The 21,497-nt window shown below is 43.3% G+C and overlaps 1 protein-coding gene across 1 annotated transcript; it reads right to left on the bottom strand.

Moving 5' to 3' along the window:
• Positions 1 to 7,503: 7,503 nt before the first annotated feature.
• LOC144459806 (H-2 class II histocompatibility antigen, E-S beta chain-like) lies at positions 7,504 to 20,527 on the bottom strand. The gene is made up of 6 exons (XM_078164487.1): positions 20,381 to 20,527; positions 18,636 to 18,908; positions 11,203 to 11,416; positions 8,604 to 8,671; positions 8,108 to 8,221; positions 7,504 to 7,999 (listed from the first exon to the last, which is right to left on the bottom strand). The coding sequence occupies exons 1-6, from the start codon at positions 20,433 to 20,435 to the stop codon at positions 7,974 to 7,976; spliced, it is 750 nt and encodes a 249-aa protein (XP_078020613.1). The 5' UTR covers positions 20,436 to 20,527; the 3' UTR covers positions 7,504 to 7,973.
• Positions 20,528 to 21,497: the final 970 nt, after the last annotated feature.

The raw sequence follows: 21,497 nt of genomic DNA, 5'->3' as shown, positions 1-21,497 counted from the left end.
ACACAAGAAGGGCAAGGGTAAACAACCCGGGAAAGCGGAGAAGGGCGACAAATTGGCGACAGAAGGGACCATAGCAGAGGAACACGGAGACGGTAATGGCGGACGAGGACAACACACTGAGCTAGCAGCAGTGGATATGGAAGCTAGTATCGCCACCATCCGCGCAGACATAAAGACTATGGTCACGGAGATGAAGTCTGAGCTGGTTAATTTTCGAGACAGCATCAGAGAAGATTTGAAAAGGGAACTGGCCGACATAAGGGAGGAAATTCAACATAAGCTAGGTGAAGTAGCAACCAACCTTAAAGCTACAACCAAAAGAGTGTGCGAAGCTGAAGGCCGTATAGCCGACATCGAGGAGTGGACCGTGGACTTCAGTGAGGCGCTGAGTCAGTCACTACAAGCCCAGGATAGTTTGCAGATGAAGCTAACAGACCTGGAAGCACGTTCGAGGCGTTATAACATACGCATTTATGGCATCTCAGAGGGAGCTGAGGAAAACAACATCCAGCAATTTATTGACAATATGATCAAAAAAGAGCTGCAGCCCCTCGCCGAAGATGAACTTGGAATACAACGGTGTCACAGAGCGCTCGGCCCTAAACCCCCAAAAGAGGCACAGCCAAGGTCAGTGGTTGTATACTTTCAGGAGTTTAAAACCAAAGAATTGGTGCTGCACTCTGCATGGAAGAAGAGGGAGATCTACTATGGCGACAGGAGGATTTATTTCGACCATGACTACCCTGCAGAAACGTTGGCAAAAAGAAGGGCGTATGCGCAGATTAGGAGACTTTTGTGGGAAAAGGGAATACGGTTTCAGACACCACCGTCAGCCAAGCTACGAGTTTTCTTCCACAGCGGACCGGTAACGTACAGGAGTGCAGCGGAGGCGGCGGAGGATTTGAAGAGGGGCTTCCCGCTTGAATGTGAGAGCACCGATGAATTCTGGAGAAAATACGGAAAAACACCTGGCAGCGTCCAGCGAAGGCAGCCAGCACCCAGTCCCACCAGGAGTGGATTAAGCAAAGGCTGCGAGGTTTTCAGCGGCCATGATAGACACAGTGACAACGTAAACGGGAGGTAACAGACTGTGTAACGATCTTGCATTATAAGAGCAGAGACTCGACTGAGAGCTACAGTCCAGTTAAAAACGTTAGTGATATGGGGCCGGGGGATGGAGGTGTACTGTATAGTGTCTGGGAGTAAAAACTGTATGTCACCTGCTGTTTTGTTGTTTTCTTGTAGCTGACTCCCCCCCTCTCCACTAAGACTGAGCACCTTTTGTTTCTGTTTTCTCTCCATTTCTTATTTTCGTTTAATATACAACTACCAGCTCCTAATTTCATGTGGTGCCAAACTTTAAATTTATTACTGTGTGTGTTCGCCCTTAGCCCATAGTGAATATAGTTGACCGACAATTATGGGAAAGAGATCAGATCTTGACGAACTTAGTGCACAAATACACCCTTGGAGCAGGGATATTATAGGTTGCACTGAAGGGGGGCTCTGGTGGTTCACTAGACTACTCCCTCCACTTTAAGAAGTGTTGTACTACTTCAAAATGGAAGTCTACTTGAGTTTTTTAATGTGTTGGTTTATTTTATCTTGTAATGTTTCGAGTTTGTTTTATAGTTCAAAAACAGTTCAGGTTTGGTCACCGCTAACATGTCCTTCACCTACCTGTGTTAACTGTGGGATTAAATGCAATGTCAGGAATATAGGGTAGTTACCCTTAATGTAAATGGCTTACACAATCCAATTAAAAGGGGCAAGGTTATTGCAAAGATGAAAAGGGAGAAACCGCATGTAGTATTCTGGCAGGAGACCCATCTCAACCGAATTGAACATGAAAAGTTAAAAAAATATGGTTTTAGAAATACATTTTACTCATGTTGTAAGAAAGGGAGGAAAAGAGGGGTAGCAATACTGATTCCAAATAGAGTGAATTTTCGAGTGGTTGCTGAATTCTGTGATAAAGAGGGTCGGTATGTATTTGTTAAGGGGTTCCTTGAACAGAAAGAAGTTACACTAGTTAATGTGTATTTACCACCTGGCCAGGATAATTCCTGTATAAGAGAAATTTTTGATTTGATTGCCTCTGAAGCCACTGGAGTTTTAATATGTGGAGGAGACTGGAATATCCAGCTACAATGTAAGCTAGACTCCTCTAACACATTAAAGAGACCTGCTCCCACACTAGAGTAATGAAGAATATGTTGACAGAGCTCGGGATGATTGATGTATGGAGGGAGCTCCACCCAACAGAAAGACAGTACACATTTTACTCAGGAAGTCACAGAGTGCACTCAAGAATTGACTATTTTTTTTACATATAACTCAGACAGACACAGACTCAAGGAATGCAGTATAGGGATTCGAGATGTCTCTGACCATTCGCCTGTTTATCTAACCCTGCACCTAGACAATAAAAAGAAAAACACGTTGTGGTGACTTAATACAAGTATCTTAAATGATAACACATGTAGGAATTATGTACGAAAGGAATTTAAAGACTACATGGATAACAACAATAATGGGGAAGTATCACCAAGTGTTTTGTGGGACGCTGCTAAGTCAGTGATCAGAGGAAAGCTTATTGCCTACACATCACATAAGGAAAGGAAAGAGATAAAAAGCTATCTGATCTACAAGAAAATCTGAAAGTGTTAGAGAGGGAACATGTTGAAGGGAAGGATCCCCACATTCTAAATAAAATCAACACCATCAAAAAGGAATTAAATGGACTCTATGAGAAGGATTTAGAGAAAAAAGCCAAGTTTGTTAAGCAGAGATATTATGAGAATGGCCCTAGGGCCCTGAAGCTCCTGGCATGGAGGCTAAGGAAGCAACAGGCAGAGAGTTCCGTATTTGAAATTAGAGACCCTAGAACTAAAAAAGTGTGCCACAAATTAGAGGACATACAACACATTTTTGAAAACTACTACAGAGAACTATAGAGGGAACCAAATACAACTAGTCCTCAGGAAATAAATACATTTCTAGAATCACTAGATCTACCCTCCATAGGTGAAGAACAGAATAAAGCCCTAATGGCAGATATCACAAAGGAGGAAATAGAAAAGGCGATTTCTAAGTTGAAGGCCAATAAAGCGCCGGCAACGGATGGTTTCCCGGCCGAATGGTATAAGGCCTTTAAAGAGCAAATAGTGCCTATACTTCTGGACTGCTTTACCACACACTTAAAGAAGGGGATCCACCAAGAACATGGAGGGAAGCAATAATTTCAGTTATTCATAAGGAGGGGAAGGATAAAAAAGAATGTAGTGCATATAGACCAATTTCTGTACTGAATATTGATTATAAGCTGTACGCGTCAATACTGGCTAAAAGACTAGAACATATAATATCAGACCTAGTGGATCCAGATCAAACAGGCTTCGTGCGTGATAGACAGATGCAAGACAATATTAGACGGGTGCTGCACGTACTTGATCATGTGACTAAGGGGAATAACAGAGCTGTAGCACTCAGTCTAGATGCTGAAAAGGCGTTTGACTCGGTTCGCTGGGAGTACTTATATCTGACGCTGAGAAGGTTTGGATTTAAAGATGACTCGATTAGATGTTTTAAAACACTATACTCCTCTCCACATGCCAGAATAAAAATTAACGGACATCACTCACAGCCCATTGAGCTGGAGCGAGGCTGCCGTCAAGGCTGTCCTCTCAGTCCAGCTCTTTTCTCGCTATTTATCGAACCCTTAGCACAGTCAATTAGGGATGACCTGGCAATAAAAGGAATAATGGTCAGTGGCTTGGAGCAAAAGATTTGCCTATATGCGGATGACGTGTTATTGCTTATAACAGCGCCAGAGCTCAGCATCCCTAGGTTGATGTCTACACTGAAAAACTTTGGAACCTATTCTGGTTATAAATTAAATGTGCAAAAAACCCAAATTTTATGTTATAATTACACTCCTCAGAAAGACATGCTAAATAAATTTGATTTTAAATGGAATTCATCAGAAATTAAGTACCTGGGGATTCGAATACCTAAAGATCTAGCCAAGATCTATGAAAGCAACTATGGTCCCATAAATAAAAACATCAAGTCAGATATTGACAGATGGTCTCAGCTGCCTTTAGATATGCACAAAAGGATAGAAACAATAAAAATGAACCTACTTCCTCGATTCTTATATCTTTTTCAATCCCTGCCAGTAATGGTTACACCAATGCAATTTAACAAATGGGATAAGTGGATCTCAAGATTCATATGGGCGGGTAGAAGGCCAAGGATTCAATTCAAAACATTGCAACTCTCTAAAGAGAAAGGGGGTAGGTCATTACCATGCTTAGCAGACTACTATAAGGCAGCGCAATTAAGACCACTGGCTTGCTGCTGTAACCCAAATTATACAGCAAAATGGACAGTCTGTACTCTGTGATTAAACGTAATAATTTTAGCTAATATTCAAAATTGCCTTTATCAATGAGTGGTTGCACAGTGTGAAATCGTTGTATGTTATTGATAATGCTGCTCCTCTAATATTTTAGATGCTGTCATAAGGTCCAATCCAAGCGCCACAGAGGCACAGGTTGACGGCGCTATGGCAGACCACCTCAAACAGGCTCCTGGAAGGACTGGTGGGGGGGGGCTTTGAATGAACAGCCTGTGGAGGCTTTACGTTTTTGACGTTATTGAGGATATAGAGGTCCTAGACTAATTTTTTTTTCTTCTGTTGTTGATGCAATATTGCACAATTGGGGTGATACACTGTATATTTGAATAATAAATTCAATTTTATTGTAGCTTGTCATGGTTTTCTTTGGTCTTAAAGTGGACACTGTCAAATTGTTATGACTAAGTATGTAAATTGTAACATGCTGATGGTTGAATTATTAATCCTATAGTACGAACTAATTTTACTGTTTAATTTAACAGTGAACATTTTTAGGTTTAAAGGACGTTGAAAAGACGTTGAAAAAATGGCTTTGTTGAAAAATCGTTCGAAATTGAAAATTTTTTTACCGACTATTTAAAGACGTTTATTTAACGTTCATATTTAGACCATTTTTCACCTTAATTTCCAATAATGGTTTTTAAATGAGAAATTTGAATGTGGTTTACTAGTTAAGGTCCAAAATGACAATACACTATGTCTGCACATTAAACAAGAACAATTTTTGTAATATTGCATTTCCTGGTGAAATATGGTCAATATGTCAACGTTCAATAAACGTCTTGAGATAGCCGGTAAAAAAACTTTCACTTTTGAACCAATTTTGAACGTCTTTTTACCAGTTACCATAGTCGTCTTTTAAACGTCTTTTCAACTAAAAATGTTTGCTGGGTAAGGTCTAATGTAAATAAAATGCATGTCAAGCTCTCCTGGATGAAAGTCACAGAGAGGCTTGTTGTGTTTAGAAATATTAATGTGTTGAAATGTCCCAATTGTTTATATAAGCAACTGACACGTAGCTCTGACACACACATACATACAGGGCATGGTTGCTATACATTTCCTAAAGCTAGGACACAATCAATGTCAATCAATATCACACACACACACACACACACACACCTATAATTATGTGTATTTATGTTATTTTATTATTATTATTGATTATTTTTCTTTCTTTGATCTCATTTATGTATTTTTATTATCTTGCATTATTATTATTGTTGTTAATATTATTTCCTTTGTCTTGTAAGTTTACTTAAACAGTGGGAATATTAGTATGGATCACACTGTCATTGTAAATGTATACTGTCATGTTTGTTTGTTATGTGTAGCTGATGTCCTGCATCACCTAATGGGGATCCTAATAAATAAATAAATAAATAAATAAATAAATGTGTTATAATAACTGTGCTAACCTGTCATGTGTCAGGTCAACAGTGTCATGTGTCCAACACTTGGGTTGATGATCAAGGACACAATCTTGACATGATCATGTGACCCCACACATTTCCCTGGGACTCCACGGGAGGTCATGACCCCTCAGTTTGGAGCCACTGGACACTTTTGATGACATTCAGCCTCAGGATGATTGACAGCACCAAACAGCTGCAGAGGTGAACAGCTCGTCTGCTTGACCCTCAGGTGTCAGCTGATCAGATCAGAGCTGTCCTCAGATTGTGTCTCCACTTACCTCAGACACTCTGTCCACAGTCACAACTGTAGCAGCTCATCCACTTGATGATCTGTGTCCTTGATCATCAACCCAGGTGTTGGACACATGAACTGTTGACCTGACACATGACAGGTTAGCACAGTGATTATGAGCCATCCTGAGGGGAACATGAATGATGATCATCACAGTCCATGTAACAGATGTTGAGATGTTTGACAGTGGAGGACAGACTGACTCTGACGCCGTCTGTTTGACTGAAAGATGTGGACGAATGTGTAAAAAGGTGAAACACACTCCAAACACTCCAGTGTTATTAAGATGGGGGGGGGGGGGGGGGGGGTGAATAGGACAGTGGACAGCTGATTGGTTCCTACTGTTTGAAGTAAAGATGATGAAGGTCCAGAGTTCAGACTCTAGATGGCAGCGTTGGCCTTTAAATGACACGCTGTGATGTCAGGTGTCAGTCAGCAGTGGATCTGATTGGTTAGGCCTGTATTAACTGAAGACAATGCACTTCCTGTAGCAGCAGTAAGTGAAGTGAACACGACTCTGATGCGACTGAGGAGGATCAGTAAAGTGTAACAGCAGGCTGGTGTCTCAAAGTCCCAACATGTTTCATCAGCTGTTAGAGAAGCTGCTGTTTAATACCATCTCACACAGACCAGACACAGAAACATGACCTTCACTTGTGACTCTGGATCAATTCCCAGCTGACTTGTTGTATGTCAAGAGTTTTGTTCTTCAGTGATGTTACAGATAAACAGAGGGAGCTCATAACCCATTCATTTGGATTCATTCTTCACACAACAAATAACATGTTTGTTTGTTCAGTTTTCATGAAGGCGCCATCAGGTGACATCACAGCTGCTCCTGTGGTCGTGCTACAGTCCTCCCATCTGTGGCAGCAGGTCGACCTGACGCTGAATGTTGCCTGTGACTGTCGTGCTTTTATCACCGTACCTGTTGTAAGCTTGTGTTTCACTGTGCATCAACCCTGTTAGCATAGAGCTACAGTAGCTACCTAGCTAACATTAATGTCAACACACTGTTGTCTCAGGACGACAAGATAACGGTCAAAATTATAATCTGATTTTGATCAATATTAAGATCAGCGTAATTTATTGTGATGACTCTTTGATTTTAGGAACATCAACATATTTTCAGTTTCACATTAAAATAAACAGAGCCCTGCTTCACTCTCATGTTGTGCTACGTTCCTGCTAACGTCCAGATCTGACCATCAAAGTGGTGCCATGGCCTCATGGTCATTTAACCGTGGGGAGCCAAAATGGTGACAGTGATGACATGTGATGAGTCGTGCAGCTCTAATATGACCTGTTGATGTCAGACATGATAGATGTGGTACTTCCTGTTTATTAACATGGTTAAATAACTCCACAGTGTGTCAGAGAGTTTTCTGATTGTTTATTGTGGTTAGAAAAATGTTCACTCCAGTAAAATATATAAATCCAACAATCAGACAACCTACGAGCCCCAAAATCATTTAAAGAACTGGATCATATTTGATTTGAAACTAAACTTAGAGTCAGATTGTCGATAGAAGCGTCTGTAAAATCTAGATTTGAGCCAGTGAAGCATTTTATGAGATCCAGCTGTGAGTCCAGACTAAACCTGGTCCAGGACTGTCAGAGTAAAGACCACAGTCCTGGATCAGGGTTCAGACCAGCTCAGTATCATCAGAGTCCAGACTAAACCTGGTCCAGGACTGTCAGAGTACAGACCACAGTCCTGGATCAGGGTTCAGACCAGCTCAGTATCAGCAGAGAATCAGGTGTTGCAGCACTGACAGTCATGAAGCAGGTTGAAGCAGCAGCTGCTTTTTATTCCATCTGACAAGCAGCTACAGGTCCAGGATCAGTTACTGGGGACCAGAATCCTTCCTGGATTAAAGAGACGAGGACAGGGTCAACAACAAAGACAGACACCACGTCATTAAAACTGGTCCAAACTGGTGTGAACTGGTTTTAGACTGTGTGTAGTGTTCTGACCTCGGGCCTTCCTCTTGTAGTAGATGAATCCAGCCAGAGATAAGACCAGACCCAGGATCAGTCCTGAGGCTCCGATGGCAATCTTGTTTCTCTCAGACTCAGGCATGGACGGGTCTGAGGACAGACAGGTGAGCAGACAGACAGGTGGAGAGACAGACAGGTGAGCGGACAGACAGGTGAGCAGACAGAAAGGTGAGCAGACAGAAAGGTGAGCAGACAGACAGGTGAGCAGACAGGCAGACAGGTGAGCAGACAGACAGACAGGTGAGCAGACAGACAGGTGAGCAGACAGACAGGTGAGCAGACAGACAGGTGAACAGACAGACAGGTGAGCAGACAGACAGGTGAGCAGACAGACAGGTGAGCAGACAGGTGAACAGACAGACAGGTGAGCAGACAGACAGGTGAGCAGACAGACAGGTGAGCAGACAGGTGAACAGACAGACAGGTGAGCAGACAGACAGGTGAGCAGACAGACAGGTGAACAGGTATTTACCCCAGTCAGTAACCAGAGGTTCTCTCAGGCTGGCGTGTTCCACCACACAGGAGATCTTCTCTCCAGACCTGCTGACACAAAACACATCAGTGATTCTGTTACACTCTCTGAGAAAAACTGGACCAGAACCAGACTGAACCAGACTGGACCAGACTGGACTGAGGGCATCAGTCATACAACTGTGTGTAGAATTCCTGTGTCCACCCTGTGCTAGAAAACAGACTCCTGGACCTGGACCTGTGGCTACCTTGATGTGGACCTGGACCTGTAGCTACCTTGATGTGGACCTGGACCTGTAGCTACCTTGATGTGGACCTGGACCTGTAGCTACCTTGATGTGGACCTGGACCTGCAGCTTCCTTGATGTGGACCTGGACCTGTAGCTACCTTGATGTGGACCTGGACCTGCAGCTTCCTTGATGTGGACCTGGACCTGTAGCTGCCTTGATGTGGACCTGGACCTGCAGCTTCCTTGATGTGGACCTGGACCTGTAGCTACCTTGATGTGGACCTGGGCCTGTAGCTACCTTGATGTGGACCTGGACCTGTAGCTACCTAGATGTGGACCTGGGCCTGTAGCTACCTTGATGTGGACCTGGGCCTGGAGCTACCTTGATGTGGACCTGGACCTGTAGCTAACTTGATGTGGACCTGGACCTGTAGCTACCTTGATGTGGACCTGGACCTGTAGCTACCTTGATGTGGACCTGGGCCTATAGCTAACTTGATGTGGACCTGGATCTGCAGCTACCTTGATGTGGACCTGGACCTGTATCTACCTTGATGTGGACCTGGACCTGTATCTACCTTGATGTGGACCTGGACCTGTAGCTACCTTGATGTGGACCTGGACCTGTATCTACCTTGATGTGGACCTGGACCTGTAGCTACCTTGATGTGGACCTGGACCTGTAGCTACCTTGACGTGGACCTGGACCTGTAGCTACCTTGATGTGGACCTGGGCCTGTAGCTACCTTGATGTGGACCTGGACCTGTATCTACATTGATGTGGACCTGGACCTGTAGCTACCTTGATGTGGACCTGGACCTGTAGCTACCTTGACATGGACCTGGACCTGTAGCTACCTTGATGTGGACCTGGACCTGCAGCTTCCTTGATGTGGACCTGGACCTGTAGCTACATTGATGTGGACCTGGACCTGTAGCTACCTTGACGTGGACCTGGACCTGTAGCTACCTTGATGTGGACCTGGACCTGCAGCTTTCTTGATGTGGACCTGGACCTGTAGCTACCTTGATGTGGACCTGGACCTGTATCTACCTTGATGTGGACCTGGACCTGGAGCTACCTTGATGTGGACCTGGACCTGTAGCTAACCTTATGTGGACCTGGACCTGCAGCTTCCTTGATGTGGACCTGGACCTGTAGCTACCTTGATGTGGACCTGGACCTGTAGCTACCTTGATGTGGACCTGGACCTGTAGCTGCCTTGACGTGAACCAGTAGCTACCTTGATGTGGACCTGGACCTGCAGCTTCCTTGATGTGGACCTGGACCTGTAGCTACCTTGATGTGGACCTGGACCTGTATCTACCTTGATGTGGACCTGGACCTGTAGCTACCTTGATGTGGACCTGGACCTGTATCTACCTTGATGTGGACCTGGACCTGTATCTACCTTGATGTGGACCTGGACCTGTAGCTGCCTTGATGTGGACCTGGACCCGGAGCTACCTTGATGTGGACCTGGACCTGTAGCTACCTTGATGTGGACCTACACCTGTATCTACCTTGATGTGGACCTGGACCTGTAGCTGCCTTGATGTGGACCTGGACCCGGAGCTACCTTGATGTGGACCTGGACCTGTAGCTACCTTGATGTGGACCTGGACCTGTAGCTGCCTTGATGTGGACCTGGACCCGGAGCTACCTTGATGTGGACCTGGACCTGTAACTACCTTGATGTGGACCTGGACCTGTAGCAGCCTTGATGTGGGCCTGGACCTGTAGCTACCTTGATGTGAACCTGGACCTGTAGCTACCCTGATGTGGACCTGGACCCGGAGCTACCTTGATGTGGACCTGGACCTGTAGCTACCTTGATGTGAACCTGGACCTGTAGCTACCTTGATGTGGACCTGGACCCGGAGCTACCTTGATGTGGACCTGGACCTGTAGCTACCTTGATGTGGACCTGGACCTGTAGCAGCCTTGATGTGGGCCTGGACCTGTAGCTACCTTGATGTGGACCTGGACCTGTAGCTACCTTGATGTGGATCTGGACCTGTAGCTACCTTGATGTGGACCTGGACCTGTAGCTACTTTGATGTGGACCTGGACCTGTAGCTGCCTTGATGTGGACCTGGACCTGTAGCTACTTTGATGTGGACCTGGACCTGTATCTACCTTGATGTGGACCTGGACCTGTAGCTACCTTGATATGGACCTGGACCTGTAGCTACCTTGATATGGACCTGGACCTGTAGCTACCTTGATGTGGACCTGGACCTGTAGCTACCTTGATGCGGACCTGGACCTGTAGCTACCTTGATGTGGACCTGGACCTGTAGCTACCTTGATGCGGACCTGGACCTGTATCTACCTTGATGTGGACCTGGACCTGTAGGTGTACTCACCTGGGCGTGTACTCCAGGTGAGAGTGGATCTGGTAGTACCAATCAGCGTCTGCCAGCTCATCAGTGGAAGTGACATCAGAGGTGACTTCCTTTCCGTCTCTGAGCCAGCTGACTTTGATCTTTTTGGGGTAGAAGTCGAAGACGCTGCAGACCAACATGGCTGAATGTTTACCACCAGAGGGCGTCGTAGAGCTCAGTACTACGTAGGGCTCAGCTGAAACACACATCAGGAGGATGAGGATGATGATGACAGTTAGTATGATGAAGCATTGTGATATGATCATTAACCCAGTAACTCTAAAGGGTTCAGCAGGATCAGTGGCACCACCTGCAGTGTTTGAGTCACTATCAGCTGTTGATGCAGTTGTGTTTCATTCTTAAAGTCTGTGTAAAGCAAATTCTGCTATTTTCTTCTAAACACATTAAATAGGTCATAAAAGTACTCCTCAAAATGTGTAAAAAAGCCTTTCAACCATTGACAATTGAATTGTGGAGCTAGGCTTCACAAACTGTGTTTGTAGGTTTCTGTGTTCTGGATTTAGTGGGCGGGCCTAAAATCCTAGCCGCGTTACGTACCGGAGCTATCCCTGCTACAAACACGCCCCCTGAGGCTGTAGCAGTATAAATACACACTCTTGTACAGTAGGTGGCGGTATGCACCTGGAAGTTGTTTGTGATCCGCCAATAAATTGAGAGAAGAAGAAGAAGAAGAAGAAGAAGCAGTATAAATAGAGGGAATCGTCTCGTTGTTTACAAATACTTAAGGGTAGAAAACCAGCAGAGTTTAACTATATATATATATATATATATGTATATATCAATATATATATATATGTGTATATATCACATTTTTCACGTCACTATGTGACCGTGTAGACTAATCTGATGTTTGTAAAGTCTATAAACACAATGATTGAACAAACATTACTATTTCTGTGAGCACGTTTTGTAATAATAACATGGTTATCGTAGATTAGCTGGGCTAACCGTTAGCTGTTAGCCGTTAGCCATTAGCCGTTAGCGGTGTCTGTAATAACTCAATAAACGGTCCGTGAATAAAATATTTTTTCCAGTGGATATCTTAGTTACAACATGATTGAGCTAGCAAAGCAGTTTTGTGTTGCTATGTGTGGTATTTATTCAGTTTTGGATAATCACAATGTCTAGAAAGCATCAGTGGCTGCAGCTGACAGGGACAGCTAACAAGCTAACATCAGGACGTCATCTGTTAAAAGCCTCCCGTTGTCGGATACGACATGAAACTACTCCAGTTAGCTCAATCATGTTGTAACTAAGACATCTGCTGGAAAAAATATTTTGTATATATATATATATATATATATATATATATATGTCCCAATGAATGTGCTGCTGAATGTCCTAATGAATGTCCTATTGAATGTGCTGCTGAATGTCCTGCTGAATGTCCTAATGAATGTCCTGCTGAATGTCCTGCTGAATGTCCTAATGAATGTGCTGCTGAATGTCCTGCTGAATGTCCTAATGAATGTCCTGCTGAATGTGCTAATGAATGTCCTAATGAATGTGCTGCTGAATGTCCTGCTGAATGTCCTAATGAATGTCCTGCTGAATGTCCTAATGAATGTGCTGCTGAATGTGCTGCTGAATGTCCTAATGAATGTGCTGCTGAATGTGCTGCTGAATGTCCTGCTGAATGTGCTGCTGAATGTGCTGCTGAATGTCCTGCTGAATGTGCTGCTAAATGTCCTACTGAATGTGCTGCTGAATGTCCTGCTGAATGTCCTGCTGAATGTCCTGCTGAATGTGCTGCTGAATGTCCTAATGAATGTCCTAATGAATGTCCTAATGAATGTCCTGCTGAATGTGCTGCTGAATGTCCTAATGAATGTCCTAATGAATGTCCTAATGAATGTCCTGCTGAATGTGCTGCTGAATGTCCTAATGAATGTGCTGCTGAATGTCCTAATGAATGTGCTGCTGAATGTCCTAATGAATGTGCTGCTGAATGTGCTGCTGAATGTGCTGCTGAATGTCCTAATGAATGTGCTGCTGAATGTCCTGCTGAATGTGCTGCTGAATGTCCTGCTGAATGTGCTGCTGAATGTCCTGCTGAATGTGCTGCTGAATGTCCTGCTGAATGTCCTGCTGAATGTCCTGCTGAATGTGCTGCTGAATGTCCTGCTGAATGTGCTGCTAAATGTCCTACTGAATGTGCTGCTAAATGTCCTAATGAATGTGCTGCTGAATGTGCTGCTGAATGTCCTGCTGAATGTGCTGCTGAATGTCCTGCTGAATGTGCTGCTGAATGTCCTACTGAATGTGCTGCTGAATGTCCTGCTGAATGTGCTGCTGAATGTCCTGCTGAATGTGCTGCTGAATGTCCTAATGAATGTGCTGCTGAATGTCCTGCTGAATGTCCTAATGAATGTCCTGCTGAATGTGCTGCTGAATGTCCTGCTGAATGTCCTAATAAATGTCCTGCTGAATGTGCTGCTGAATGTCCTAATGAATGTGCTGCTGAATGTCCTAATGAATGTCCTGCTGAATGTCCTAATGAATGTCCTGCTGAATGTGCTGCTAAATGTCCTGCTGAATGTGCTGCTGAATGTCCTAATGAATGTCCTAATGAATGTCCTGCTGAATGTCCTAATGAATGTGCTGCTGAATGTCCTAATGAATGTCCTGCTGAATGTCCTGCTGAATGTCCTAATGAATGTCCTGCTGAATGTGCTGCTGAATGTCCTGCTGAATGTCCTAATAAATGTCCTGCTGAATGTGCTGCTGAATGTCCTAATGAATGTGCTGCTGAATGTCCTAATGAATGTCCTGCTGAATGTCCTAATGAATGTCCTGCTGAATGTGCTGCTAAATGTCCTGCTGAATGTGCTGCTGAATGTCCTAATGAATGTCCTAATGAATGTCCTGCTGAATGTCCTAATGAATGTGCTGCTGAATGTCCTAATGAATGTCCTGCTGAATGTCCTGCTGAATGTGCTGCTGAATGTCCTGCTGAATGTCCCAATGAATGTCCTGCTGAATGTGCTGCTGAATGTCCTAATGAATGTCCTGCTGAATGTGCTGCTGAATGTCCTAATGAATGTCCTAATGAATGTCCTGCTGAATGTCCTAATGAATGTGCTGCTGTATGTGCTGCTCAATGTCCTAATAAATGTCCTAATGAATGTCCTGCTGAATGTCCTGCTGAATGTGCTGTTGAATGTCCTAATGAATGTCCTGCTGAATGTGCTGCTGAATGTGCTGTTGAATGTCCTAATGAATGTCCTGTTGAATGTGCTGTTGAATGTCCTGCTGAATGTCCTGCTGAATGTGCTGCTGAATGTCCTAATGAATGTCCTGCTGAATGTGCTGCTGAATGTGCTGTTGAATGTCCTGCTGAATGTCCTGTTGAATGTGCTGTTGAATGTCCTGCTGAATGTCCTGCTGAATGTGCTGTTGAATGTCCTAATGAATGTCCTGCTGAATGTCCTGCTGAATGTCCTGTTGAATGTCCTGCTGAATGTGCTGCTGAATGTGCTGCTGAATGTCCTGTTGAATGTCCTGCTGAATGTGCTGCTGAATGTGCTGCTGAATGTGCTGTTGAATGTCCTGCTGAATGTCCTAATGAATGTCCTGCTGAATGTCCTGCTGAATGTGCTGCTGAATATCCTAATGAATGTCCTAATGAATGTGCTGCTGAATGTCCTAATGAATGTCCTGTTGAATGTCCTGCTGAATGTCCTGCTGAATGTCCTGCTGAATGTGCTGCTGAATGTGCTGCTGAATGTGCTGTTGAATGTCCTGCTGAATGTCCTAATGAATGTCCTGCTGAATGTCCTGATGAATGTGCTGCTGAATATCCTAATGAATGTCCTAATGAATGTGCTGCTGAATGTCCTAATGAATGTCCTGCTGAATGTCCTAATGAATGTGCTGCTAAATGTGCTGCTGAATGTCCTGCTGAATGTCCTGCTGAATGTGCTGCTGAATGTGCTGCTGAATGTGCTGCTGTATGTCCTACTGAATGTCCTGCTGAATGTCCTAATGAATGTGCTGCTAAATGTGCTGCTGAATGTGCTGCTGAATGTCCTAATGAATGTCCTGCTGAATGTCCTAATGAATGTGCTGCTAAATGTGCTGCTGAATGTGCTGCTGAATGTCCTGCTGAATGTGCTGCTGAATGTGCTGCTGAATGTCCTAATGAATGTGCTGCTGAATGTCCTAATGAATGTCCTGCTGAATGTCCTGCTGAATGTGCTGCTGAATGTCCTAATGAATGTGCTGCTGAATGTCCTAATGAATGTCCTGCTGAATGTCCTAATGAATGTGCTGCTGAATGTCCTAATGAATGTCCTGCTGAATGTCCTGCTGAATGTGCTGCTGAATGTCCTAATGAATGTGCTGCTGAATGTGCTGCTGAATGTGCTGCTGAATGTGCTGCTGAATGTCCTAATGAATGTCCTGCTGAATGTCCTAATGAATGTGCTGCTGAATGTCCTGCTGAATGTGCTGCTGAATGTCCTAATGAATGTCCTGCTGAATGTCCTGCTGAATGTGCTGCTGAATGTCCTAATGAATGTGCTGCTGAATGTGCTGCTGAATGTCCTAATGAATGTGCTGCTGAATGTCCTAATGAATGTCCTGCTGAATGTCCTAATGAATGTGCTGCTGAATGTCCTGCTGAATGTGCTGCTGAATGTCCTAATGAATGTGCTGCTGAATGTCCTGCTGAATGTCCTGCTAAATGTGCTGCTGAATGTGCTGCTGAATGTCCTGCTGAATGTGCTGCTGAATGTGCTGCTGAATGTCCTAATGAATGCCCTGCTGAATGTCCTAATGAATGTGCTGCTGAATGTCCTAATGAATGTCCTGCTGAATGTCCCAATGAATGTCCTGCTGAATGTCCTGCTGAATGTCCTGCTGAATGTGCTGCTGAATGTCCTAATGAATGTCCTAATGAATGTGCTGCTGAATGTCCTAATAAATGTCCTGCTGAATGTCCTGCTGAATGTCCTAATGAATGTCCTGCTGAATGTCCTGCTGAATGTCCTGCTGAATGTCCTAATGAATGTCCTAATGAATGTCCTGCTGAATGTCCTAATGAATGTCCTGCTGAATGTCCTGCTGAATGTCCTAATGAATGTGCTGCTGAATGTGCTGCTGAATGTCCTGCTGAATGTCCTAATGAATGTCCTGCTGAATGTGCTGCTGAATGTGCTGCTGAATGTGCTGCTGAATGTCCTAATGAATGTGCTGCTGAATGTCCTGCTGAATGTCCTGCTGAATGTCCTAATGAATGTCCTGCTGAATGTCCTGCTGAATGTCCTGCTGAATGTGCTGCTGAATGTCCTGCTGAATGTCCTGCTGAATGTGCTGCTGAATGTCCTGCTGAATGTGCTGCTGAATGTCCTGCTGAATGTCCTGCTGAATGTCCTAATGAATGTGCTGCTGAATGTCCTAATGAATGTCCTAATGAATGTGCTGCTGAATGTCCTAATGAATGTGCTGCTGAATGTCCTAATGAATGTCCTAATGAATGTGCTGCTGAATGTCCTAATGAATGTGCTGCTGAATGTCCTGCTGAATGTCCTGCTGAATGTGCTGTTGAATGTGCTGCTGAATGTCCTAATGAATGTGCTGCTGAATGTCCTAATGAATGTCCTAATGAATGTCCTGCTGAATGTCCTAATGAATGTCCTGCTGAATGTCCTGCTGAATGTCCTAATGAATGTCCTAATGAATGTGCTGCTGAATGTCCTAATGAATGTCCTGCTGAATGTCCTGCTGAATGTCCTAATGAATGTCCTAATGAATGTGCTGCTGAATGTCCTGCTGAATGTCCTAATGAATGTCCTAATGAATGTGCTGCTGAATGTCCTGCTGAATGTCCTGCTGAATGTCCTAATGAATGTGCTGCTGAATGTCCTAATGAATGTCCTAATGAATGTGCTGCTGAATGTCCTGCTGAATGTCCTAATGAATGTCCTAATGAATGTGCTGCTGAATGTCCTGCTGAATGTCCTAATGAATGTGCTGCTGAATGTCCTAATGAATGTCCTAATGAATGTCCTGCTGAATGTCCTGCTGAATGTCCTAATGAATGTCCTAATGAATGTGCTGCTGAATGTCTTGCTGAATGTCCTGCTGAATGTCCTGCTGAATGTGCTGCTGAATGTCCTAATGAATGTCCTAATGAATGTGCTGCTGAATGTCCTAATGAATGTGCTGCTGAATGTCCTGCTGAATGTCCTGCTGAATGTCCTGCTGAATGTGCTGCTGAATGTCCTAATGAATGTCCTAATGAATGTGCTGCTGAATGTCCTAATGAATGTGCTGCTGAATGTCCTGCTGAATGTGCTGTTGAATGTGCTGCTGAATGTCCTAATGAATGTGCTGCTGGATGTCCTAATGAATGTCCTGCTGGATGTCCTAATGAATGTGCTGCTGAATGTCCTGCTGAATGTGCTGTTGAATGTGCTGCTGAATGTCCTAATGAATGTGCTGCTGGATGTCCTAATGAATGTCCTAATGAATGTGCTGCTGGATGTCCTAATGAATGTCCTGCTGGATGTCCTAATGAATGTCCTAATGAATGTCCTGCTGAATGTCCTAATGAATGTCCTGCTGAATGTCCTAATGAATGTCCTGTTAAATGTCCTAATGAATGTCCTGCTGAATGTGCTGCTGAATGTCCTAATGAATGTCCTTAATGTCCTGCTGAATGTCCTATTGAATGTCCTAATGAATGTCTTTAATGTTCTGCTGAATGTCCTATTGAATGTCCTAATGAATGTCATGTTCAAACTCTTTATGGTAAAATATTAAATGAAGAATCTAATATTTGTCTTGAGTGGACAAATCTGATGTAACTCTGAGTTCGATACAGCACTAGTTTTACTAAACATCATGTTTACAGTGATTTAATGTCCATTTGTTGACGTGCAGTGTTTGAGAGGTATAAATATAAAGTTGAATTTCTATCTTCAGCTAAGTGACAGAACATATTAATGTGATGCTGTCAGACACTAAATTAAAGAACCAACAGGAAACATTAAATAAGTACATCACCAGTAATATTAATAATAGTGTCAGGTGCAGTAGCAGAGTGTAACCACCAGGTGGTGACTTCAGTCTGATGTGTTAAAGGACAGTGAACACTAAAGTGATGACATCATCATTATTATATTTTATAACCTTTGACATCATAATTCTCAATAAAGTCTGACAATCTGCTGGGTAGAACCATCATGACTGATATGATGATGAAGATGATGATGATGATGATGATATGAGTTTACAGCACACATCCCCCTAACACACACACACACACACACACACACACACACACACACACCTATACATACACACATAAATAAATGAATCAATGACATGATGATGATGATGATGATGATGGTGGTGATGAAGGTGTGGATGTTACAGAAACACAGACTCACCTGACTTAGTCAGAACAGCCTGGTAGTCAATCCCAATGTTGTTCACACAGTACCTCTCCTTCTCACCTCTCCTCCGAGCCAGTATTGAAGGATCATTGTTCCAGGCCTCAGCCTGCTTCACACCGTACTCAGTGTATCCAACATACTTCCCCAAACTGCTGCTGAACCTGGTGAACTCCACCTTTTGGTAATAATAAGACTGGATGTACTCGATGTCCTTTGGATCAGTGGAGTTAAAGTCACAGCTGGTCAGAGTATACATCCGAAACCCATCTGAGGAACAAAAACAGTTTGAACCTCAGTCAGTAAATAAAGTATTGATAAGTGATCAGTGTATTGATTAGTGTATTGATTAGTGATCAGTGTGTTGATCAGTGTATTGATGAGTGATCAGTGTATTGATGAGTGATCAGTGTATTGATCAGTGTGTTGATTAGTGATCAGTGTATTGATGAGTGATCAGTGTATTGATCAGTGTATTGATGAGTGATCAGTGTATTGATGAGTGATCAGTGTATTGATGAGTGTATTGATTAGTGATCAGTGTATTGATGAGTGTTCAGTGTATTGATCAGTGTATTGATGAGTGATCAGTGTATTGATGAGTGATCAGTGTATTGATGAGTGTATTGATTAGTGATCAGTGTATTGATGAGTGTTCAGTGTATTGATCAGTGTGTTGATTAGTGATCAGTGTATTGATCAGTGTATTGATGAGTGGTCAGTGTATTGATCAGTGTATTGATGAGTGTATTGATTAGTGATCAGTGTATTGATGAGTGTTCAGTGTATTGATCAGTGTGTTGATTAGTGATCAGTGTATTGATCAGTGTATTGATGAGTGGTCAGTGTATTGATCAGTGTATTGATGAGTGTATTGATTAGTGATCAGTGTATTGATTAGTGATCAGTGTATTGATGAGTGATCAGTGTATTGATTAGTGATCAGTGTATTGATGAGTGTGTTGATTAGTGATCAGTGTGTTGATCAGTGTATTGATTAGTGAATTGATGAGTGATCAGTGTATTGATGAGTGTATTGATTAGTGATCAGTGTATTGATGAGTGGTCAGTGTATTGATCAGTGTGTTGATTAGTGATCAGTGTATTGATCAGTGTATTGATGAGTGGTCAGTGTATTGATCAGTGTATTGATGAGTGTATTGGTTAGTGATCAGTGTATTGATGAGTGGTCAGTGTATTTATGAGTGTATTGATTAGTGATCAGTGTATTGATGAGTGATCAGTGTATTGATGAGTGTAATGATTAGTGATCAGTGTATTGATGAGTGATCAGTGTATTTATGAGTGTATTGATGAGTGTGTTGATCAGTGTGTTGATGAGTGTATTGATGAGTGTATTGATGAGTGATCAGTGTATTGATGAGTGTATTGATGAGTGTATTGATGAGTGATCAGTGTATTGATGAGTGATCAGTGTATTTATGAGTGTATTGATGAGTGTGTTGATAAATGTGTTGATCAGTGTGTTGAGTGTATTGATCAGTGTATTGATGAGTGGTCAGTGTATTGATGAGTGATCAGTGTCTTGATGAGTGTATTGATGAGTGATCAGTGTCTTGATGAGTGTATTGATGAGTGATCAGTGTATTGATGAGTGTCTTGATGAGTGATCAGTGTGTTGATGAGTGTGTTGATGAGTGATCAGTGTATTGATGAATGATCAGTGTGTTGATGAGTGATCGGTGTATTGATGAGTGTGTTGATGAGTGTGTTGGTCGTACCTGCTGTGTAGAGGCTGATGAAGAGGAGGGAGAAGCTGAGAAAGGATGAAGCCATGTTCCTCTGTTCACCGGACAAACACTGACACAGTCTCACTGAGAGCTGCTCTAAATACCAGAGGGCGTGATGACGTCATCATCATCAGCTGTTGCCAGGCAGACAGTTCACAGTAAAGTCTGCTGCTGGAGCTCAGACACACAGTATTTAATTAAATACAGTACAGAGACGAGATTTCAAATGTTCAAACTGGTAAACTTTATCAGGGATACTATAACCTTCTTTCACTTCAATAACAAGAACATTCATATTAATAACATTAAAAAAATGGTAAATTTTGCCTCACAGGGCTTTACAGCATACGACATCCCTCTGTCCTTATGACCCTCACAGCTGATCAGGAAAAACTCCCCAAAAAACCCTTTAACAGGGAAAAAATACGGTAGAAACCTCAGGAAGAGCAACTGAGGAGGGATCCCTCTTCCAGGACGGACAGACGTGCAATAGATGTCGTACAGAACAGATCAGCATAATAAATTAACAGTAATCCATATGACACAATGAGACAGAGAGAGAGACAGAGAGAGAGATGCAGGTAATGACAGTAGCTTACAACAACATTATTGAAAGTAATAGTATTATAGTTATAGTTCTGGCTACTGTGGTACAATATGTTGAAAGTATGTATTAATATCAGACAGTATACATGTGTGACAATAGTCATATGTGTATAATAACAGTAGAAGTATGACTAATGACTAATGATGGCAGCAGCAGCAGGAGGCATCTGGCAGGACCACGGCAGCAGCACAACCACACACGTCACGCTGTCCAGGCACCGCTGTGATATGAGTTAATCTGAGAGACAGTGGAGCACAAAGGCTCCGGAGAAGAAGCCGAGTTACTGACATCCAGAATGGCCGAGTTAGCAAGATGCAGTAATAGGATACGAGAGAGAGAGAGAGAGAGAGAGAGGGAGAGAGAGAGAGAGAGAGAGAGAGAGAGAGAAGATGCTTCCTCTAGGTAACATCAGAGCCGGCCCAAGGCATAAGGGAACTAAGCACCTGCTTAGGGCCCCGTGACCACTAGGGGGGCCCCCAAAAGCAATTAACTTAACAAAAG

Source organism: Epinephelus lanceolatus, chromosome 22 (assembly GCF_041903045.1).
Source record: "Epinephelus lanceolatus isolate andai-2023 chromosome 22, ASM4190304v1, whole genome shotgun sequence".
Classification (NCBI taxonomy): Eukaryota; Metazoa; Chordata; class Actinopteri; order Perciformes; family Serranidae; genus Epinephelus; species Epinephelus lanceolatus.
The sequence above is the reverse complement of the archived record's forward strand: the minus strand, read 5'-3'. Positions and strand labels throughout refer to the sequence as shown.